The sequence below is a fragment of the Clinocottus analis genome, unplaced genomic scaffold (genome assembly GCF_023055335.1).
Source record: "Clinocottus analis isolate CAN_PGR_092001 unplaced genomic scaffold, fCliAna1.0.p SCAF_12, whole genome shotgun sequence".
In the NCBI taxonomy this organism is placed as follows: Eukaryota; Metazoa; Chordata; class Actinopteri; order Perciformes; family Cottidae; genus Clinocottus; species Clinocottus analis.
Genome location: NW_027175843.1, coordinates 1,737,060 through 1,761,697, shown reverse-complemented (window position 1 = coordinate 1,761,697; position 24,638 = coordinate 1,737,060). Strand labels below are relative to the sequence as shown.

At 45.2% G+C, this 24,638-nt stretch overlaps 1 protein-coding gene across 3 annotated transcripts in view; it reads left to right on the top strand.

Annotated features, from left to right (window-relative positions):
* The window catches only part of hdac4 (histone deacetylase 4), an 89,821-nt gene that overhangs the window by 5,255 nt on the left and 59,928 nt on the right, over positions 1–24,638 (top strand). For 2 of the 3 annotated variants that reach the window (XM_068572291.1, XM_068572290.1), the window contains exon 2: positions 20,719–20,781. The exons of the other annotated variant lie outside the window; for it this stretch is intronic. In XM_068572291.1, coding sequence (XP_068428392.1) covers positions 20,719–20,781 — 63 coding nt within the window. The remainder of the gene's footprint in view (positions 1–20,718; positions 20,782–24,638) is intronic. 3 annotated transcript variants of the gene reach the window in all.

Genomic DNA, 24,638 nt, shown 5'->3' with positions numbered 1-24,638 from the left:
GAGGTCACGATCCCGCTGTCGTTGTCTGAGCGAGACGTAGAATCACTGCTTTTGTTCCCCATCTGGCCGGGAGGTGCAGAGGTGCAGCCCAATGCACGGGTTCAACGGGGGACAGCCAAGAACAGGGCGGCGGGTCAGGTGGGTCTCCGAGGGTGTAATCCTCCTGCTCCTATGAACAAAACAAAATCAAAAGTTCCCAGCAGTTACACAATCCCTGTTAGGAAGGGCTCAGTGCACCCTGGGTCTCCCAGGGCAGAATGAACTTTTCCAGGCACTAATCCGGGGATTAGCTCCCGAAACGGAGGCCGACAAACTGCCGTGTGCTGGACGTGCAGGTGAACGCCCCCATGGAGCCGTTGCCTTCGCTACTATTGGCGTCCCACTCGGATCTGTACCGACGGCGCTAATGTGGAGACATTAAGTGTTCGGGTCGTGCCCTTCAGGAAAGTTTTTTTTTTTTTTTTTTAAACGGCTGTACGCTCTTTCAACCTTTCTCATCGGGTTCAGGGATCATTTCTATTTTCATATAATCCGATTGTGGTTATTTAAAATATTTAAACGTGACTTTTAAAAGTCCGGGTGTCTGGTGTGACTATATCACAACATCGGTTATCACCTTATCTTCAATATCACAATCCAAATCATAGCCATAACAGCAACGACTCTGGACTACAACTACTCTCTGTTATGAGGCGCAGAGCAATGCTTTGGGGAGTTTTTTTGTAATTAAGGATTAAGAATTCATCGGGATTAACGGGGCTCAGCGGTCAGACATGCCGCTCAGCTAGCTCCATCTCTAAATGCACAGCAGGACGCAGATTTTAGACTTTTTTTAAAAATATCTTAGCTCTGATATTGGTTCAAATCGCATTCATATTGGCGTAAGGAGAAAGTAAAAAAACATCGATCATCCCTCGAAACTACATTAAGCGATCTGATCCAGACCCCGAAGCTCGGTTCTCTGACAACAAGAGATGAAGTTGTGAGCGCGGTCTCTCAGGAACGGATCGGATGCTGCAGGAAGCGCGTCCAGCGGATCGGACAACGAGCATCCTCGTTATTAAATTAATGTTCGTACAAGGAAATGTTTTTTTAGTTCATGTCATTAGCTGTCACAAACTTGTTTCTTCATCATCGCTATCCGAAGCGGATGTGAATGAGCTCATTGAACTCTGTAGGACATAATGTGTAATATGTAATATGTGCTTTGTATTTCTTTATTTATCACGTTTCAAGAAATGTAGAAGCAAATTAGTTAAATTAGCAGAGGGACTCGGTCGTTGGCGGATCGTACAAAGTGATGAAAACATGACGAGGCCGAAAAGCACAACTGTTCTAATGACTTAAAAATATCAACATGTTTTAATTTAAGTTGCAGATGGACCAACGAAAGGTATCTTCTTTTTACACATACTGATTATTGATCAATGAAGTGGTTGTTTCTAACTCTGGCTGCTTTCCCTTCCTCTGAACCCTAAAAGTAAACAACCTCAGTACTGACACCGATGGATGATTGTTGTTTGACCATCACTTATTGTAAACATCATTAAGTGAAACTGCTGGCTGCTATTCATTGGTTTGTTTTGCAGTTTATTCTCATGTGTGCCAAGTGTGAACAAAATTATTGTTTTAATTTTAGTGCCGTGGGATGTTTTTCACTGCAGATTTATTGAATGAAAGCTCAAATCCCGACTGGTCAAAAGATTGATCCAGCAGGTCGACGAGACGTCCAGTCAATATAGTTAAATTGTCCCCTAAAGGGCAATTGAATAGTTCCCTGGCTTGTGTGTGTGTGTGTGAAAGAGAATATCTGATGTTTGTATCGTAGTTGCATTAATGGGTTTATCTGGTTTCTGTTTTCCCGGCTGTAGTGGGCGGTCTTGGCCGGGTGGCTCGCCTCTTTGCATTTCCTTCTCGTCGTACACGGTCTCCACGTGACCTTGGAGTCAACCTCCAATACTTTGAGCTCAGAGCAGCATCCCTATACTGTGAAGGATGTACACATGTTCATGACTGTCAATGCAGAGATCTGCATGCAAAAACTAATTCAAAATCAGGTGCAAACATGAACAATTATCACTTCATTTGATACACCTGATATATGACAATATGCAGACGACTCACACGTTTACATTTGTGTTCAACCAAGTAGAGTTTTGCTGATTAAGACCAGACTACCGAAATTCAGTCCTAATCCGCCGAGTGTGACTGGTTTGCCTTGAGGTGGAGGAAGAGGATTTCTAACTTCATAACTCCCATTCAGCCGGGGGAAATCAAGAGGCTGTTGAAGTGAATGCATTATGTCCACAGCCTTCGACTCAGCAAAGCTTGTGAACTCCTCCTGCTCCTCTGGAGCTGCTCCGCTGCCAACGGTGGACTCCTGCGGTCGCTCTTGGCAGCTTGCATGTGTGAATGTGTGTAATTTGAAGGTCTTTTTTATTTATTTCAAATTTTTTTTTGTTGAAAAAAATGCATGCCTGCTTAATAAACATCCCTTAGATAAACAGCAGTTATACGGCTCCTTCTCACAGACTTTCTACCTTTTTTATACGGCCGTACGAAACAGCTATGATCCTCAAAAGTTGGAAAACTTTCTGTGATTGCTCTGTGTGCGTTGTATAGACACACATATACATGCTAGCAATGACCTACAGTTCACTGAGCCACACATGATCACAATGTTTTGGATAAACATGCTTGCTATTTTGAATTTTGGATGATTTGCAAAATGTCAAGTTTTATGTTCCGGGTTTATATTTAGCCTCACAGAGTGACCTACAAACAGTCAAATGAGGACAAAAAAATGAAAAAGAGCTCCTCAGGCACGCCAGGAGATAGGCCTTACACTCGTATCTTTTCTGAAGACCCTGTTTTCCGAGAGAGGGGGAGTCGGAGGATGAAAAGCTCCAATAGAGTTTGAGCTCAGGAGATAAAGCTCCTCCACTCTCTCGGGCCACAATGGTTCCTTGAAATTAGAATGAAATAATTAAAGCCATCCAGTTTTCTCATTTTGGATCGGCCACTTTTCTTTTTTAGATCCCCCCCCGCCCCTCCTCACCCGCCCAAAAAAAAAGAAATTGACATTTTATCATCTGTCGATAATTAAGTTTGAATTCCCGAAGTTGTTCCACAGGACAGAATGATACTATTATATAGTATTTTCACTTTTTTAGACTCAAACATGCTGAAAGAAATAAGACTCACTCATGTTTTGGTACTTTTATAGTTCAGAAAGACCAAACATCGTGGTGGATGTCTCTAAAAACGAGCTCATTCTGTGATGGTGGTCTGCAGCTAATGACGGATAGCTGGTGGATAACGAGCTTCTCTTCTCTCTTCATCGCTAAAGTCTCGTCAACTTTTATATTTTTGCAACACCGCCCGCCTGTGAATCCGAGCGTTGGTTCAACGCCTCCAGTACGCGGCACCTGTCATCGGCCGTATCATTTCCGGCTCGTCGGTCTCTGATTATTATTAGATTCAACGTCGTCGGATGTGACCTGCAGATGATCCGCTACGACACATTATAAGCCAATCGCCGAGAGATATGGCGCCACTTATGAACCCATTAGTGTGAGATGTTCAGCATAGCATTATTATCAAATAGTTTCAACTTTCTAACGATTAAGTTAGCTCTCTTTCGGTGGCTTTCCAAGCGTGTTCACAATCTATTCATCGTATAAATAAACATGCTCTTCACTGACGGCCTCAGCGGCTCCTCACAGGTGAACAATTTAGATTAGAAACTTGCACCAATATGCAATGACTCCATTAATATACATTGTGCATTATCATCCGCGTAGCTGTGTGCCTAAAGGAAGTGTTACTGTACCAGCGTTCCCAGCAGTCCGCATGAATAATCTACAGGGAAGAAACCCCGCTGCAGAAAATCTATGCAAGATCACCGAGTTCAGCGGCGCCCGTCATCAGTCAAATGGCATAAAACCGAGGTTTGTCATCCTCCCGCATTTGTAATTTACCAGCCCCTCACCATTAGCACAACATAGCAGGCTCATTACTTCAGCTTTCAGGAGCTGTGGCCTATTAGATGAATGGGGCAGCGAGGGCACGCCGTAAATTTACCGCTGGCTAGATAAATGAGCCGCTGGCAAGCGCATTAGTCGAATAAACGTCTCACTCTCCGTGACCTCTGCTGTTAGCTCGTCGTTTCTGGTGTTAGCTCGTCGTCTCTGGTGGCGTTAGCTCGTCGTCTCTGCTGTTAGCTCGTCGTTTCTGGTGTTAGCTCGTCGTTTCTGGTGTTAGCTCGTCATTTCTGGTATTAGCTCGTCGTTTCTGGTATTAGCTCGTCGTCTCTGGCGTTAGCTCGTCGTCTCTGCTGTTAGCTTGTCGTCTCTGGCGTTAGCTCGTCATCTCTGCTGTTAGCTCATCGTTTCTGCTGTTAGCTTGTCGTCTCTGGCGTTAGCTCGTCGTCTCTGCTGTTAGCTCGTCGTTTCTGCTGTTAGCTCGTCGTCTCTGCTGTTAGCTCGTCGTCTCTGCTGTTAGCTCGTCGTCTCTGGTGTTAGCTCGTCGTCTCTGGTGTTAGCTCGTCATCTCTGCTGTTAGCTCGTCGTCTCTGGTGTTAGCTCGTCCTCAAAAAATACATTTGACGTTTGTGACGGCTTTGTTTATTTCTCTCTCTACTCGTTCACTGCTAGTTTTTGAGTAAAGTAGTTTTTGTGAGAAGGGACATATTAATATTCCTTTGATTGCGTGACCGTGGATGAACCTCCACCCCCTCCCTTGTTTCCCTTGCTGTCCTCCTCATGCCACTCTCTGCAAATCTCAGCGGTGGTTATCTGACATCTGAAGCCATCTCTCCTTTGTCGCCCTGACTCTGATTTTGTCTTTGTGGCCACGTCCGTCAGGCTCACTGTCATTTGCACACGATTGCACTGGGAGCTAACATCCTAATGAGCATCCGTGCAATGACGGCCCACAAGGCAAGCGTTTCACTCGCATGGAAATGCAGCGGGAGATGCAGAACACGCAAACGCCGGTCCGTCCGTGGGAATCTTTATTTGGCCTGAGGATGCTCTCTCATAGAGGGGTGTGGGGCAATTATATAGTTTGTGGCAAGCACGCTGGGCGCGGAAAGCAACACTTTCTTTTAATGGAGGTTATCTAATCACATGAACCAAATGGCCCGTGTTTCTCACGTCTCCTGCAGCGAGGCTTCTTTTTCTTCTTCTTCTTGTGTTCAAATGATTTCACCACAAAACTTTTGATTTCTTTTTTCCTTTGGTGCTGTTTTTGTTCAACATTCAGTAATTGTAACTTTTATAGTGTGAATCAAAGTTAACGTAAGTGAAGAAAAGCACTAATGAAATGATTTCCTTAATGTGCAAGTGTAATCATAGCTTCTTTGGTTTGTATCCGACGAGAAATGTTTGTCAAAAAAAACATTTTTTTGTCTTTTCTCCTTTTCATATCAATTGTAAGTTTTGAGTAAATACAAAAATATTTTTTCCTGTCAGCTCGTGATGTCCACATCTGTCTGTCGAGGTATATTACAACAATTTTTTAGAGCCATCTGCAGCAGTGTGAGTCAAAATGAGAAGTAAACCCCACTAATTTTCCAAGTTTTCACATTTGCAATTTCAGAAGCTATTGCTCTTCTTCTGTGGTGCCAAATCTGCACCGTTTCCACACAATCCAGACTAGTAAAGGAATCTATATGATAGGTGACACCGCCATATGGCGAGGGTTATTAGTGAGAAGGGAAAGATAGTTACGCTTTTTTGATCTATTTATAGACACTATTAATAGACACAAGTGGTCCACCCGCCTCGCCCAAGTGTTTTCCTCTCTCACAAACGTATTCACACGTTCATTTCGAGAACAGAGGGCATTTTGTTGCAAGCACGGATCTAATGGGGCCCCTATCCCCCCTTTTGTCTCCAGCAGACACACAGCAGCCTCATGCCAAAACACAAACAAACCGCATCAGCGGGCAAAGTCGCCCGAGAGCTCGCAACGACGGGTTTCTAGGTTTTTAAGGGAATTATACTTGCTGGCGGATTTTCAAGTTCCAAGTAATTTCAAGCCTCAAATGAAAAGCGCCAGCACTCCAGGAGGCTTTTGAGCACTGCGTAGATATCATTTATGACGATTATAGAGGATTTCTTTCTTTTTACCGACCTGGACTATGCCTTTAAGCTCCCCGTGGACAGTGAGTTTTCATCATAGGTCCGTCCCGTGATGTTGTGACCTGGGCTTTACGTCCACAGAGGATCGAGGCAGCCTGTTGCATGACAGTACCCATAATGTGCCCTCGATGCGCCGCACTGTTGCTGCTTTTGATGCTGGACTTTCACTCAAGCAAACAGCTCTCAACAGTTTAAAGCATCCCATTATTATTTTGTCATCAGTGCAGGTGATTCACGGAAAAAACAAAAGCTGGTCCCAAGCTGTGATATTACACAGTAAATTAACCGCGGAGGTTTGGAGTGCTGCGATTGTCATCAGATGAGTCGGCGTTGGTCTGTGCAAAGCCGCCTGATGACACTGCAGGAGGCAGAAGAGGTAATGATTGGCTGAGGGGTCACAGGCCAAATAGCGGGGAGTTGGTGCGGCCACCAACCATTAAAATATCTTGTCAAATATTGGATTTAAAACCCATGCAGACATTCATATCCACCCGAGAATCAAGCCTGCTTTTGGTGATGCCTGGCCTCTCATCTCCTGCCATCAGCAGGTTGACATCACTGTCGCCTACAGAGAGAGCTATTCCCAATACGTAACTCATTCCACTAGTAAAATAGGCCTATATGTACACCTAATGGTGTGTGAGTGCATGTTAACGACAGGCCTGAACAGGGCCTTAGTCTCGTTTCCATGTAAGGTTAAAAATAAATGGTTGAGTCAGTGTTAAATAAAAATACACACCTATATTTGCTTCAGAAAACTTCAAGCAAAGTACATGGAAACCATAACCGGTTTACAGCCCAGGCATTTATATTAGCAGGGATGTGTGCACGTGTAAATACACTTCACGGAAGAGGCTGGCAGCGGTCAGGGATGAGTTGCCCATCGAGTCAATAAGGTTGCTCTGTTTTAACGTTAACGTACCTCTTCGTGGGTTTGTGAAGCCGTTGAAAACTGTGGAACCAATGTTGTCTCCAGACCTCCTTTCCCCTGTGTTTGAGTCGTCGTAGGAACCCCAAATTAATTCCAATACTTGTGTTTATTATATGTATTTGTTCAGCAAAGTCGTGGCAAAAAAAATATATATCTTCCCAAAAAAAATCACTTTTGAGAGATATTTTAATGGTAACTATGAACATCCAGCATGATATGCGCCAGATTCCCCCCAAAAAATGCCTCCTGGAGCGTCAATAAGACACCTTTTTGGAAAGATTAGGACCTAAAGAATCAGAATCTGCAACAACAATCACTATAAAACAAAGACTTGACCTGTTAGGAAGGAGTTTCAGTCAAAAAACACTGTCGTTTGGTTAAAAAACGGAAAAATATTACGTATTTTATGCCAAAAGATTGTCAGAATGGGGCATGCTGGGACTTAAAATGCAATCCAAAATATGAGGAGCCAATTTAAGCGTTGAGTCAGTTTGACGTGACTCGTCGAGGTGGTCCGCAGGGAAATAGATTTGTTCGGGGCCCAAAACAGAGAGCACTTCATGTTGTGGGTTTTGAACCAAGAACCTTTTAGCTCCTAGATGGCATGTGGAGCCAATCCGCTAATATTCTGGCCCGGAGAAGAGAGAGACGAGCCTCTATCTCCACTGGCAAAGATCAGGCCGGACATAGGCCCCCCTGTTATTGAAGGCCCTTTTGTCAACGGCGCCACAATAAACAAGCGAGCCATTCTCAGCTCTGCTATGCTGCATGAAAACAAGCGTGACTTTTTTAATTGTAATTAGAGGGAGAAAATTGGTGTAGGGACTGAGCCAATCATAGCGAGCAAATGACTGTGTGTGTGTGTGTGTGTGTGTGTTGGTGGACGCGGTTATGGTCCCTGTATAGTTGTCCGGGTCCAGCACCGTCACAGGCCCTTATTCCCTTTCTCCCTTTCGTGTGAATGGCGGCGCTGCCACGGCCGACACTTCATGAAATGGCGATTTTAGTATCCAGCAGTCAAAGGCCGTAATTGTAGCGCGTTTAGTCACACTGTTAATACATCAGTTAGTGGGAGAGCGTTCCAGAAGGGGTTCATTCTACCTTTTTATTCAGCCGACGCTTCATTAGCATGACTCACATCCTGACATTTCATTGCCGGTGTGTCATCCCGCTGTCATCTCAGCCACTTAAAAACGCTCGGCTGCTCAGCGAGGCCTTCAGCAGTGTTTCACGAGGCCGGCGCGTGAAAACTTTAGAAAGCGCAATTACATGGCTCCTATTACTATGTTGGGTTTTTTCCTCCCGAAAGAAGGAATCCTGTTAAGTGGTCTGTATCGGTAAAAATGTCAGTGATAGCGGTGAGTAAGAACTGGATGTGTTTGGGGGAAAAAGTGTTTGTATAGTAATAAAATGGATCACAGGAAGTGGAGAGCGATCAACAGAGGTGAAGAAATGGCAACAGACAGTCCAAGTGTGACACAGAGCCACAGCACAGAAACACTAGCCTCGCTGTGGATGTGCTTAGGTTCACTGTCAAGAGACTTTAAAGGTGTAAAACACAACTATCATATGATGATGTTTGAATAGTAATATTGACACGGTCCAAAGTACATCGATAGAGCATATTGTTACCAGCCAGTATTCAAAATTCACTGTGGTATGAATATCCGGCCAGATTATGGTTAGAAACTACAATATATATATAAAAATTTAAAATAGACATCACAAAGTGAATGATGACCGGATTAACTTCACAACACCAGCTCTAAGTAGCTTATAATACATTATTAAACTACTAATGCCAAGTATTTAAAAAAAAATCTCTATATTTTAAATAATATACAATATTTAGTTGACTATTGATTATAAATTGGAGTTTTTTTGTGTGCAAATAATCACATGCATCATAACAATAAGATAGACAACATTTAGAGGGTTTACATTGTCTTTTGAGATGGTTGCACGTATTATATATATATATATATATATATATATATATATATATATATATATATATATATAATATATATATATATATATAATATATATATATATATATAATATATATATATATATATATATATATATATATATAATATATATATATATATATAATATATATATATATATATATATAATATATATATATATATATAATATATATATATATATATATAATATATATATATATATATATATATATATATATATATAATATATATATATATATATAATATATATATATATATATATATATATATATATTATATATATATATATATATATATATATATGTGTATGTTACCGTTCATGCTTTAAAACTATACAGTGATCTAAATTTGAGCCCCACCCCAAAATAAACCAATCTGGTGTTCAGACCTGGAGCGCTTGCAGCTTGATGATACGTTCTCCCCTCACACAGACAGAGTCTGATCTTACCCCCCCCCCTTCCTACACCCCCCCCCCCACACACACACACACACACACACACATCCCTATATTTGCTTCAGTCAAACGATTTATGTCTAATTACCGGTTCTAAGCTCTGCACTTCCTCTGACAGGCTCCATATTAGAAACCAAATCTTATAATTAACCCATCCTCTCACATGAAAGTAATGGCAGTGCTCTTCCCTGTCAGAGGCCCGTGTTGACAGTTCTGTCATCTCGGCCCGGCCCTCCCACCTCTGCCTCCCCGAGTATCTCGGCGGTTTAAGGAAAGATGAGCCGACTAATGGACCGCTTACTAGCGGAGAGGAGGGAAGTCGTTGACCTTGAGCGCTTTCTGGTTAAGTTGTCTGAGCGGAGGAAGCGTCCACAGCGCGGGGTCGAGCGCCAACACAACGTCCCTTCATGAAGTAAATCACACGTTCAGAAGTTAAAACGTTGTTGTGGAAATTGTGGAAAGAATATATAATGTTTTATTATTAAATCAATAGTCGGAAGAGATCCATGTTCTAACTGAAGGAGCATCAAGATGACATTTACATCCTCACAAATCACAGTTTTGAGTAAGTATGAGCCAAAATAGGCTTTAATCATCACTCTTCCCTGGACTGCTGACACTGCATTGCTCTTTTCATGCTCGCCCATGATTTGACACATATCACCTCCATTCACTTTTGTTTCTGCTTTCAAAAACATCCATAAACGGTGCCGGGGTCAGACGGTAACATTGTTTTATGAGCTGATTCTCTTTCTTTTTGTTCCTGGTTTAAACACCACGTTGTGTGAAACTTGGCTCCCCTTCAAATGGCTGCCACCGCTGACTGATCTGGGGGAGTTTTCTGGAGTGGATTAGTGTTGCTGAAGGAGCTTGTTGACATCAGATGGCATGGGAACTATGAATCCACACACGGGGCTCAACGAAGGAGCTCAAGCAAACTAGCAGCGGGCACGCAGAGAGGGGGGAAAAACAAATAAACTAAGCCCAAAGCAAGTATCCCCACAGTTGGCATGTTCCCATGGACATTCGGGAGAGCGAGAGCGGGGATGGATACAAGAACGTTCTGCTTCTCAGGGAGGAGAAAAGAGGACATATTGGTGCTTTCTCGCCCTCCTCGGTAACGGTCGAAAAATATTCGACACGTGTAGCTTGGACGGATTTGTTTTACGAGACTTTAAGCCATTTTTGTGGGTGGGAGTTTGAACGCTGTTGCAAACATTCTTCAGTAGTCGTGGTCTGCGTGATGCTGAACGGCAGCGGCGCTGCGTTCAAGTGGAACGTGTACAAATGATCCTCGTGTGTGTCGTCGTTTCAGGGACAAAACGTTGTGTGTTTCCAGCCGTGTGGTTCTAAGTTTTGTGTCCGTTTTTGGACGCTTGTGCAAACGGGACTCAAATCACAGAGCCCACTATGATGGACGATGATGATAATAAAATAATAATAATAATAATCACAATGGCGGCACAATCCACTCGGCATCAGATTGTTCGTAAATCCCACTGTAAACTCTCGCTAAATCCTGATTGAGTCGGTATTATGACAGATAATCCCCCTGGTCTGGTTTATGTGACATGCTGGTGAACGCAGGCCTCAACCACACAGGCGCACACACACACACACGCGCGCACACACACGCACACCAAACTGATTGCCTTTCAGCTCTCGTTTCAGCAGCCGCACGGATCACAGCACAAAGCAGATGGTTGCTGCGTATAATGTCGCTAAGAGAGTTTTATCTCGTTGACGCAGAGCTCCGACCGAGCGCTGCCAAAGGACCGCCATCCGCTCACTGTACGGCCCGGTGTTGGATGCTTTTCCTGCAGGACAGCGAGTCATTATCACACACGGGAGTCACTGAGTTCAAGCATCTACACGGTCTTGGATACGTAAGATGAGGCGGGAGACGGACCGGGCGGTTGGGTACGTGGGGTCAGCTGTGTTGGTGTCCAGCGCATGTCAATGTGTCCTTGAACCAGAGCCTGGCCTCCACCCAATGCCTTGAGCATTTACTTAGCCTCATAGAGACGAGGTAATGGGGCGCAGCCATCCAGAGGGAAGTCAGAGAAGAGCTCCTTCGCACCAAAAGGGGCCAACTGGTATTTGTGGGTTCATTAAACTCTCAAAACGGCCAGAAAAAGAGAAGTTTCATGTGAAACTCTCCCGTCTGTTCTTGTTCTTAGACATGAAGGATATTCCATGAGAGACTTTGAGAAGAAACTGAACATGTGTCTGGTTGACCCCAAACTTTTCAACGGTAGTGTGCACATACACAAAGACACACACACACACGCACTCGGAGGCCTGAAGAGAAACTTGAGCTGAGCGTTGCCGTGTTCATCCTCGCTTGCTCTTCAAACAAGCAGAGAAACCCCACCCTCCCCGAAACCCTCCCCTCGCACCCGAGTCCAGGAGCGTTGCCAGAGAAGGCCTAACGCTAAACACTCACAGCGCCGGGGAAGAGAAAGCAAAGCTGTGGGAAGGTACAGGATTGACGTCAGAGTGAGCCACATGTAAGACATTCCTTCCTAATTACGGGGGAATGCGCCGGCTGTATTGTATTTAAAAAAAAACTGGTTCATATTTATATTTTTAAAAGGTGTGTGTTTGTTTTAAAGATCATGCTATACCTTTCAGTATTAATTCTCTCTGTTCTTCCACTTTAGCCAGCCCTATTATTTCTCCTCCTTCCTTTCAACCCACTTTATTTCTGCTTCCTCCCGTCCTCTTCCAGCCCAAACGTGGTCGATAATTAAAGAATCCGTTAACTGACACCTATGTGCCCGCTCGTGCAGGATTTATTCCTTGTGTTCAGTCGGGCTGATGTGTTTGGATTATTTCTGCTGACCAGCTGCTGTGCTGTTATTCCTCCTTCCAGGAATGTACGAGCACTTCCTGACTGGTACACATCGCCTTGTTTTCACAACACTTTAAAACTGGACTCAACTAATTGGGCTTACTTCATCGTCTTGGCTCACCTTTCCCTAAAACAATATTTGTGTCATGTATTTCCTCTTGCTTTATAGTTTCAATGATATGACACTGTTGAGATCTTAAGGAATCATATGACTGGTTTGACTGACAGAGAAGATGAGAACAAATCTATTAGGGTGGAGGGGAAGTGAGACGGATCTTTTAAAATATCAATAGTTGTTCAATCGATGCAGTCCAGAATCTACGAAAAAGTAAATATGTCAGACTTTTAACTTCTGCACACCAGATGCCTGCAAAGGTAATTGCCTTCTCAATGTATGCACAGTGGAGGTTTAAAGCGAATAAACATTGTAATCATGAGTTTATGTTCCCACAACCAGTCTGCACATGCATCGTTCTGCACGGTGAACCTCAGGGATCACAGTGAAGAACACTGTTTTGAGTGAAGGGGCACTTTTAAATAAGCTGCGGACAACGTGGAGATTTGTATGCTTGGATAATACACCTGTGATAAATACCGCTTATTATCCACCAGTCAATGGGATGCTGTGATACAGGTGCTGTCTCTGGTTGGTATGATTTGTATTCACTGCCAATGGGACAGATTGTGGAAGGCAAAAATACAACTTTTTATACTAGAAAACTGACATTAAGATTGCAATTTGTGTAGAAACACAACCGAAAGTCCTGAAAGTGAACACTACTGTGGGTTTAGAAATCTTAACACTTCTGAAGGTCAGTCCAGTCTAGAAATTTGGGTAAAAAGTTGTAAAGTGATAACTGCAAATTAGAACACAGAATCTCCAAAGTCATTTTCTTTTTCAAAATATGTCGCTTTAGTGAAAAGATTGGCTGAAAGCAAGTTTATTTAGCAGTAAGGAGTGTGATGGCGAGGTGTGAGGAGGTTGCACACACACACACATGCACACTCACAAGCACACAGGGAGTATTTGTGCTGAAAATGGAGACAGGAGGGCACCTGGGGATTTGCAGAGGCTCCCATATCAACTGGAGGAATGCCTTTGAAGCCTTTTCTTCCTCCCTCTGGATGCATTTTATTAGCGCGGGGCCGGCTACTGATTGGACACGTCCCGGCTGATGGGAAGAGAGACGGTGGAAACAAAACAAAGCCGGGCACACGAGAAGATGGAGGCCATCAGCTGGTGAACTAAAAACGGTTTCCCCACCGTCACGCAGGCATTTTGCTTGAGTCTCAGCTGCTCCCATGAACGCCACGACACGTGGCTTTTGTTTCCATGAACCCAACAACATCCAACACCTGTCCAACACCAAACCGTAGCATGACCACAACGCTCAAATACACTTTTTTGGCGGTCCTTCAGACCCCTAGTGGCCACAACGTGAATCTTTGCAGCTTTTAAAAAACGTAATGAAAAAAATGTACTGCTTTGTTACAGCACAGCTCTTAAAGAAGCGTTGACGTGCTCCAGCTTTTGTCTTTGCTGTTCACCCACGCTCCCGCGCTCACAAAGAGAGCGAGACAAACTAATCACAGGCCTCCATGTGCACCGGGATCCTCGGAGCCGTTGGCTGCAGCAACACACACGCCTAACAGGACCCGACGTGACCGAACACGCCAGGGAAATCGCACCCATTTTCCATTCCAGGCCCCCGACGCACACGGCGAACACGGCGCCGGTGAGAACAGACGTTTAAAGACACAAAAGGCGTAATTAACCCCAGCGGTTCACGGCCTGCCGATGGAACGAGCTCGTCCCGTCCAGTCCGTGTAAAGCGCTTTCTGGAGCTCGACCCCCAAGCATTGAGTTGGTCACGCCGTCGTGACTCCTCCCCCTTCTCCCTCTGCAAACCCGAATGCGAAGACGGATGGCGACCGCGTCGGGCGTTTTGATTGGCATGTTCATCGACAACTTTGGTTTGTTGTTTGCTGAAATTTCGGTGCAACTTGACGCCAGCGGCACGGGCGTTCTGAAATCTGAGGGAGGCGGCTACTATTCAGCTCTGATACCAAAGAAGTAGCGGCCTCTTTACTGTGTAGCACACACACACACACACGCACAGTACAGACACTGTACTACGCCTGAGTGACGTTAATTTGTTGCGTGTACTATTACAGTATTTGTGACCTATTGCGTAACCAGTAAGTGAAATCTTCCATGTGATGTCCACATGTTTAACGCTCTCACTCACAGAAAGACCCTTCTCTCTACTCAGTGACCCCTCCACTCCTCTACAGATGTCCATGTTGCTTTTAGTACACACACACACACACACACACACTCGTCTTTGGTATCACAGGGATCTTCTGTCTCCCTCTGGTCTCTTGGTGCCGGCCTGCTGCCGGACCACATGCCTCTCTTTCTGAAAAGTTACAGTTTGGTGATGCTCGGTGAGCGATGGATTATAATCGACACCATGAAACCCTGTCACAAGTGTGACAATATCTTTTGTTTTTCACGTTTGTATATACGTCACAAAATGTTCTGATTCATGGTTTATTTTTCTCATTTGCTTCTAAAATGCAACTGAAGTGTTACAGTAATGTGAGCCAGGCTTGGTTATATGTACCGTAGCTAATCTCAGTTGAATTTAAATGATTTTAGTTATTTAATTGACTTGAAAGAGGGCATTTTGTTTTTTTAATTACATTTTTTTTCCACCCCACATGATGGTTTATCTATGATGTGTTTCTGAATTATGAATACCACGTGATAAACTGCACGAATGTAAACAACAAGCACCCACATTTGTCTTTGTCCTCTTCATACGTACTGAGTCCTATACACACATGTACATGAAACACAGACACACACACACACGGGCGCATGAATCCAAATGGGTCCAGCAGTAAAAATAAAGTCTCAGGCTGTGGTTCGTCTTGTAGGTTCAAAAAGCCCAGAGGAAGTGCTGAGTCGTTGGTAAACATGGCCGCAACACCAACAAGTGGTTTTCAGCAGGGCGGTGCTGAGTTCAATCCTGCACACAGATTCAAATCTGAGCAAAAGAAAAAGTTAGAAAACCATCAGAAGATAAGATAAGATAATCCTTTATTAGTCCCTTACAGCAGCACTGCTCACAAGTAAATACAGATTAACAAATTAAGTAATATAAATAAACAGAACAGTAATGAAACGAAATTAAACAGTAGGAAGTGTTGGAGCGGTTCCCCTCGTCCGCCGGCCTCGCCGCAGGTCGTCTCTCGGCGGCGGTGGCAGGTCGGCGGTGGCAGGTTGGCGCGGCTGGCGCGCGCCCGGCCTGGCTCCGAGTTTGGTTCGAGCAGAAGGGCAGTTTTGGTGAAGCTTCGGCAGACAGGATGGCATAGTTGGCACGGTGGAGGGCGGCGGCGCTCTGAGGCCGGCATCGAGGGCTCAGAATACACCAGACTGTCGTCGTAGAGGACCGGACAGGTGGACGAGGCAAAACTCTCGTGGTGACTAGAAGTCAAGACGCCATTAGGAGCAGCGTGTGTACACTCACAACACCGTGTGCACAAATGACTGTGTTCATGACTTCATGCCCGGTGTTTTGTATTTAATTGAACCTGTATTTCCTCTTGCATCACGGAGGGATTCTCCTCAGCGTTGTGCACCGGGTGTGTGTCCACTCGAGCAGGAGCTCCTGCTTCCTGCGAGCCTCCGAGCCAACTTGTCCTCTTGCCAGACGTCGGTGACTTGGCACTCCGTCTCTTCCTTTTTCCATGTGGTGATCACGTATGTCTGTCCACACAGAAGTCTGTCCACACCGCTAGAAAAAAAAAACACATCCTTACCTGGGCTTGGAGGCATGCGTGTACTTTTTACCAGTGCGTATAATCCCACAGAGATGTGGAGATAGCGTAAGCTTAACTGCTGCTGAGAGGCATGCATATGTCAAGGATCACCAAGGTCAACGCATCAAAGTGTCCATCAGCGTCCACATGACTCTTATAGTAACAGTGTCCGCTGTGCGATACACTCCTCCACACTCTCAATAACACCCTGCAGGTCATTGCTATATTACATAATATACATATCTCTGCGTCTGCGATGCACAACAAATATGTTCTAAATGGTGTCAAGAAAACACCCGATGACATTATTAAGTCCCTGTAGTGGTTTGCTTTGCTAAAAGTGTGTGTCATTTCACGCCTCTCTCTCTCATCTCACCGGCCTGCAGCAGTACGAGCGAGCTAAAAGGTCGCAGCGCGGAACGAGCGGCCTCGTCTCACTTGAACTTCATCCGACGCCGCCACGGCTGATAATTGTCGTTGCTGCAGAGAGGACGGCTGTTCGATCGAACCCTGAGACGACGGCGGCGACGCGGTTGAGACGGGATGGATGGGAGCCTTGTTCAGACCGGACATGAGGGCGATTCACAGGCAGATGAGAGGCTGCATGCACACAGTGTGCACGCAGGCTCCCTCATCCAGGACAGTGGATCAGGAGCGAGGCCGGGAAACCAGACCAGTGGTCCCATCACCAAGGTCCAGTTGCAGTGCATTGATTAACCAATGGACCGTTATCCATAGCCGAGGCTTCTCACCAATAACATAACTGGATATGTTAAAGTGCCAGATTAAGCTACAGAATTCAGTGAATATAATAATATTATGTTTCAGCTGAATTGATTAATTATTAAGTCGATGAAATGGCATAACATTTATACTGAAAAATACCCTTTTCAGCTTCTCAGACACACAAGTGACGTCCTCAGAGTTCTTGTTTTGGTTGAAACATAGACCTGAAATTCCACGTCTGGGATTTGTTCACGTGAACTATTACCTGTACCTGAAGCTCTTGGATGCTACTGGTCCACACGCTCTTCAACTAGCCCACTGGAGTTGTTCACCGAGGGCCATTCAAGCTTAAGTGTGTGGACAAAACTCTTAAGGTTCTTAAGGTGTCGTGCTAGTATTCATAATAGCAACGCGGTGTTTAAAAGGACGCTGCTCCTTGCCCTTCTCTATCTCTCTCTGCATATTTGTTTGTTGTGGTTTCCATGGAGGTTTTCCCTCCTCGCCGCGTGTTCGGGCAGAGCGCTCTTGACCGGTCTTCCTCTCCAGGCGGTCGGAGGTCTGCTCCGTCACGGTTGGGGCGACCTATAAACCCGCCCGCTTTCCATGAGATGTGTTTCCTGTACACATGCAGATAAACACAGGCTTTAATCACACAGACGTACACACACACACACACATCTACAACTCAGTTTGTTCCCTCACCCCTTTTTCTTCTCTCTTTGTCTATTGTTCTCCGCTATCATCGCGAGCGCTTGCGAATGGCGTTCGTGAATGGAAGGATACGGGTGGCGGCCATTATTAAGTTCAACGGAGGGAAGATGCAAAACACTCGCTCCCACTTTCAACTCTCCCTGCGCTTGGCCCGTCTCTCGCCTATCGAGCTCTGGTGTCGTCTTTCTGCCATCTGCCACTGCCATCCTACACACACACACACACACACACACACACACGCTCGCACAGTGAGCCATCATGTAATACTCTGTCATCACAAAACCTCTTCTTTTCTTTTGGAGATCGCCTCAGCCCCAGATCTCAGTCCTCAGATACAAATCTGTTCGGTAGGTCGGCGTCTCCTGTTTATTAATAGTTGATTGGATGGAAACAACAGCGAGCGGGGCTTTTGCCCAGAACGCCAAACTCCAGAATGTGCGTTTTCTCTGTGTGTGTGTGTAAGATATGAATGTTTAATTCGGCCCCCTCCCTCCGTCATGTATTAATCATGGAGCCGTCTGCTTGGGCTGAAAATAGCAACCTAGCAACCCAGAAAAACAAAAAAAAATCCACGGTGTTGTGGGTATGTCATGTGCTGCTGCTCGTTCATGTGTGACACAGCACATGGTCTGCGCTCACATTTTCCTTTCTGCAACGCTAACTTCCCCCCCCCCCCCCCCCCACTTCGCACTGGTTGGCGATGGCGGTTCGCACAGAGACGCTCGCAGTCGTAGCTTCTTTTTTGAAACTGTGGACGTCTTTTTGAGGAGGCAGCTCGTCTGCTTTGGACTCCAATAGCTTGTTTAGCGCACACTGTTGGAAGAAAAACTCTATTTACTCTTAATCAGTGACTGTTTCACGGTTATATTCAGACTGTTTAATATTACACACACACACTCGCCGTGTCTCCTGATAGCCGTGAGACCGGGGAATCTGTATGTCTCTGTCTGAAAGAAAGAACGTGCAATTTCATTGCTATCAGAGCACGCCGAGGTTAATATCAAGACATCCTGGTGGGGTAAAGCCATGAAGACGTCATGTTGGCCTCCTGTGTATTGATAACCATGAGCTCTTTAAAAAGGTAGCGCTTCGCTCATTCTTTACTTGGATATGCAGTTAGTAAAGTAAATGTCCTGATTAATGATTTCACCACCAGGTGTATATCACTGTAAGACCCCCCCAAAAAAAAGTCTGCTTCGTGAAAGCGCCGATAATTCCTGGATCTCTGACCCGGCCATCCGCACCATCTGCCAATCTTCAGGATGGTCCTGATGTTTTTTTCCTCCCAGCCGGTCCATCAGAGCAGCGGCGGCGGCGGGGCAGCGAGGAGCCTCCCCGGCAAAAGGAGCCGGCGGGGCACGAGGCCGGTGGTTGATGAAACCAGAGCCAAAGACTGTCTGCCGCCTGGCAGCGTCGCACAAAAAGCCACAGTTTGCTGCACGATGGTATCCTGGGAAACGCTGCGAGGTTCATGTTAGCGGCCCGCTTGCAATTCAGACCGGCGGGCTAATAATAGTCTGCTGTGTGTGTACAGTGCAGTCGGAGAGGATGAGGACATTGATATGTTTTATTGTGTTGGCTGCACTTATCACTTTGGATGTGAAATATAAAAAAAAAAAAAACCCGACTCTGACCGGCTGGCTTGCAGCTTTGAGTTTGAAAGGTGTTAACTCGGCCTCTCGGCTCCCAATTCAACGTGATTAGATTCCTTGGTGATTTAGTTTTATTAGATGAACACCGATGTTGCACAAAGCGCTGCTAGGAATTCATCCTGGAAACTTCATTTTCTTTTTACATTTCTTTTTAAACGCGTCATCTGTTCATGAAACTGCAGACGAAGGATGTATTTTCTTAGATGAATACATCAGGACTAAAACATCACACACCGTTATCTTTTTTTTTTTAAGCAACAGCTGGAATAATAGAAGTTAGAATAATAGAGCAGCAACAGGCGAGGGTGTCCTCAGGAAGCCGCTCCAATGCTCACTTTGGACACGGCCAGAGGCTGCAATTCATCGCATAATCTATTTATTTCAACGCCCGGCCCGTGTCGTTGAACTTGTAGGACAAAGCGAGGCGACGGACGAGGAAACCGAGCTCTTTAAGGTCACACACACACACACACACTCACACTGAAGCTGTCCTTGTATCTTTGCGACCGCACCAATCCCAGAATAGACCCAGCCATGAAAACAGTGTATCATATCATCATAATTTGCCTAATTTTGTCGTTGAAAGAAGAATAACACGGGGTCTCTTTTTGTCACCGGCTCCGTCTCGTCAGCGGCAACATGTCACTGCACTTGTTGACGAGAGCAACTGTCTCTCTAAGACGGCTTTTCGTCGCTGAAGCCTGTGAGATCCACCGTGATTCACTGTGTTTGTGTACATGGAGTACTGTAAACCAGTTCACACTGAAGTACATCGTCAGAATACTGGATCACATGACAGCAGCCGACAGTCTGCGGTCTGAAATGATGATCAACACTTTCTTTTAGTGTCTTCAACTCAGACTTATGGGGATTTTGTAGTCGCTGCTGTGTCTAATTTCATCAGCAAATACTCTAATGTACTAATGTGGGACTAGAAAAGATGGTTGAGATTAATTAAATCCCATGTTGTTAGTTATAGATGTCTTTCAGTAAGCTGCTGTTAACGTTAAAATTAACTTAAACGACACCCCCCCCCCTCCTTTTGGTGGAGTTGACGCCTCGTATCATGTGAGCACTTTGTCTGCTCCTCTCTCTCTCTCTCTCTCTCGCTCTCTCTCTCTCTCTCTCTCTCTCTCTCTCTCTCTCTCTCTCTCTCTCTCTCTCTCTCTCTCTCTCTCTCTCTCTCCCCACATTAAAGAGATATCACATTACTAGTGTACACATCTGTCACTTTCCATTTGCTTGTTTCCTCCCTCGTCCTCTTGGCTTCTCCTCATCCTCACACCGTCGTCTTCACCTCCCTGACAGATGTTGACGGTTTGACTCCATATTCAGCTGCTGATTTATTTATTTATTTATTTTTAAACGATTTAATTTACCTAAACTGAGCACCACACCTGAGCCCTCTCTTTCCTACTCTTACAGGTGGCTTGACCAGCAACGAGCATCCCGTGGAACTTCTCAAATCAGCTGCACTGAACCATTTAGGTAGGGTGTGTGTGTGTGTGTGTGTGTGTGTGTGTGTGCGCGTGTGCGTGTGTTGAGAGTTCATATTGACAGACTATAAATCCCAGAGAGGTTCAAACACAAGAGTAATAGTTAAAAAAAAAGCTTTCCAGCTGTTTGTTGAAGTGTGTGTGTGTGTGTGTGTGTGTGTGTGTGTGTGTGTGTGTGTGTCTCACTTGACAGATTGGATCAGCTGTCCCGGTTTCTGTCTTCTCTGTATTTCTCTTCCAGTGTCTCATTCTTCCTCCTCAGAAACACACTCCCTGAGCGCTGAGTGCAGTTGTGTCTTTTGCTTTGCTGTTGTGCGACGCGCCACATGTTGTGATCACAGAACATCAACAAGGCTCAAACTGGGGATCCGATGATCTCGCGGTGGCCTCGGCCGGCTAACGCGCGGCTCCAGAATACACTCCGTCAGTGTCTCTCTCCGAGGAAACTTATCATTTACTCCCGAGCGTGTAATCCTTTCCCACCGGCTGACGTCGCACACTGTTTTTAGGAACACGGCGATGTGTTATTCAGTCGCCGACTCCTCTTTTAGAATTTCTTGCGAGTACGAGAACGAGAAAGCGCTTCGCGAAACGAGACGTCTAGTTGGAACTTCGCGCTCTTGTTGACAGGAACGCGAGGTGATGGCGCCGCTTCAGCGCGCCGTCAACCCACGAGCGGCATGTCTGTCCCATGTGGCGTGACGGAAACGCTGATGCAGCAGTGATGTCACCGATATGGTGGCCAAGCCCCGGAGCCCTCAGCCTGGTAATGGCATGTTTCTGTTGCCTGCAGTGGTGACACGCGCAACTGCATCAGTACCACACACACACACACACACACACACACACACACAGAGACACACACACATAAGCATAGTGTGTAAGGGGCTTTGAAGTATGTGGACTTTATCTAATTAGTTTAATTCAAACCTTTCAGGGTTGAATGTTTGAGTTCAGCTTTTCACAACTGTAGAGAAAAGGCACCTTCACTTGTATTGATGCACACAGGTTTTTGTTGTTGTAGAATATAAATACTTATTTTAGACTTGGTTTATGATGATAATAACAATAACCTTGGCATTCCTCCTGAAAGCTACGATGCACAGACAGCATCGCATTGTACACCTAATACATGTACACTAACACACGTACAGCCCATTTTGTGTTAAAAGCAAGGTAGACAGCTGCCCAGAGACCTTTATGAGGGACAAATATTAATCATATTGACATATTGATAACGTGTCAGAGAGTGAAACTTAACTGAAAGGTACCAATACATGTGTGTCCTTTACATGTAAATGCAACGAGCAAATTCTGTTCATAAAAACTTAGTCACATAAAGACAATTTTGCACCAATGAAATTAGGATTTAATGAGGAAATTGAGACATTTTGGACAGAAATGGATGTAAGCTGCACCTTGACTTGTTGGCGTGGGCAATTACATGTTTTATGTTTTTTATGAACAAAGTAAATGCATAACATTTTGAATTTTTGATGCTTTGATCTGACTTTAGAGCATATTTAATATGTTTTGGGATGGATGGAGCCTCGTGGACCAGCTACTGTAATCACACAACAAAGGGATCTGTGTCTGCCAACATGGATCAACGATCAGAGGGAAAACAAATGTTATCAGTTATCACTAAAAGTCCTATTTGAGCCCTTTTTCCTTTTGTGTCGATCCGATCCATGACTTTTATGATCCGTTGCACCGCTCGTCGTTAAAACTCGGTCACTGTGTGCGTCCACTGTCAGATCATTTGGACTGAACTGCTGAATTAAATTAGACACATCTGAGTTTGGCACAGCCCTAATAATAAACTAAAGGTTTAAATGCCTGCCAAAAAAAGGACAACAGCATTTTATTGGAATAGGAACAGTACAATGCTCTATTAACACGTCGACGAGACTTGTTAGAATGAATTAACGGGGTGCCAAGAGCAACAGTACCGCTTCCTGTGTGTGTGTGTGTGTGTGTGTGTGTGTTGTGTTGTGTTTGTCCTATGCTGTGAAGTGCATTTCAACACAAAACCTAGTGAGACGGCAACAGCGGCAGTCGGCTCGATTAACCTGAAAGGAATATTTCACCCCTAAAATAAGCTTTTGCACGTAATACATCCGTGGTGAATTGGTGAAATGGAGGCCATATGTAACAACAGCAAACCTAAAGAAAAACACACGTTTACAAACTCTCTCACACAGTCTCCAAGTCGTGAGCCAGCTGCTGCTCAGGTGCGTGCAACATCACCAGAATCTCAGTATTTTCCACATCCATGTGCGGAAAAAAGCAAAGTTTTCTCCGAGAAAAGGTAACGAGGGTGACGTGGTGCAGCCTGATGGGTCTGGGATCAACAGTAAGAACGATCTGGTCAATGCATTGGACTCACTTGAGACAGCTTTGGGTGCATATTAAGCAGGATGAGTAAATAGTGCGCAGGAAGAGGAGGTACTGCAAGAGGAACAGAAGGCAGCACCTTTCAGAGTCCACACGTCGACGTGCATGTGGGTTTGAGCATCTGTTTGGATCTCGCGAATGCGCATGTGACATTGAGAGAGGGGGAGGAAATCAAGGACGTGTATTGATTTGTAATTATTTTTTGGTGTGTTGAAGTGTGTGCGCGTGTGTGCGTGCGCGGGCGTGTTTGCGTGCCGCGTCTGTCTGTCCAACCCGTGCACAAAGCCTAAACTAGGCTCTTTTCTTCCCAAAGCCAAAACAGCTTTCTCCCACTCTGCACAAATTAGCAGCAGCCCACGCTCCACTCACACATAACTGTCAGAGCACAGACACTGCAGGGAGTGAGGAGGAGGAGGAGGAGGAGGAGGAGGAGGAGGATGGGAAGGGGGGGAAGGTGAGAGAAGTGACGAAGAAGAAGAAGGGGGGACAAATTGGGAGAAGAGGCTTGGAAAATCGAGGGGAGCAGAAGTGACAGATAATGTAGAGCAGAAGTGGTTTTGTGGCTCACAGAAGGGCTTCGTTAAGGCTCCTTTCATCGGGGGTCTGCTGCGCACCGTCGGTAATCATCAAGAAACATGACAGTTGTCTTTTAAGAAAAACAACAAAAAAAATGTTTTAGCCTTTAATGCTTTGCGCACATGTCCACTTTCTGTCTGCACAACGCTGATATTATGGCTTAACAGCATGCGAGGCGGCGAGAAAGTGGAGTAGGAAGGACAAAGAGCTGTTTGCACAGAAAGTGGCAGACCTGTTGGCCGGCTTCTGTTTTCTGACTGAACAGCGTATCTTTATGCAATGAATGGCTGCTGGTGGAAGGAGAGGAGGGAGGGGTGAAGACGTGAGAGAGATAGACAGACTTGGGAGCAGAGCAGCAATTTGGGGAGAAGAGAGCCTTCTTGTGCAGAAGCAGAGGGATGAGGAACGGCACATTATGCAAATACCGGCAGACTCATTAGCATTTCAAAACTCTGGAAAGGAAGTCGCAAAAAGTGGAGAGAAACATATTTTTGGACGACGCCAAATTAATTCTCACTCCCCATGCATCTCCATTCCTTTAGCTCTCTATCTCTCTCTCGCTCTCTCTCGCGCATCGCCAACCCTCTCTTTGCTCTCAACTCTCGTCTTCTCTCTCATTTCTTTCTTTTCTGCATGCCATTTCTATTTCTGTGCTCACTTGGCCTCTGCTTTTCCACAGCTCAGGCTTGAATCTTAAGCTGGGCTGCACAATCAGTGGCCACTTTATTAGACACACACCTTTCTAGTACAGGGGAGGGTTGCAATTTGTTGTCATGAGCCTCCAGAGTCATAAACTCATATGGTGCACGACGTCTCCATGTTGGGTTTCTCCCCTGCTACTATTTCCCAAAGGAGAGCTTTGTAAAAGAAAGAGTT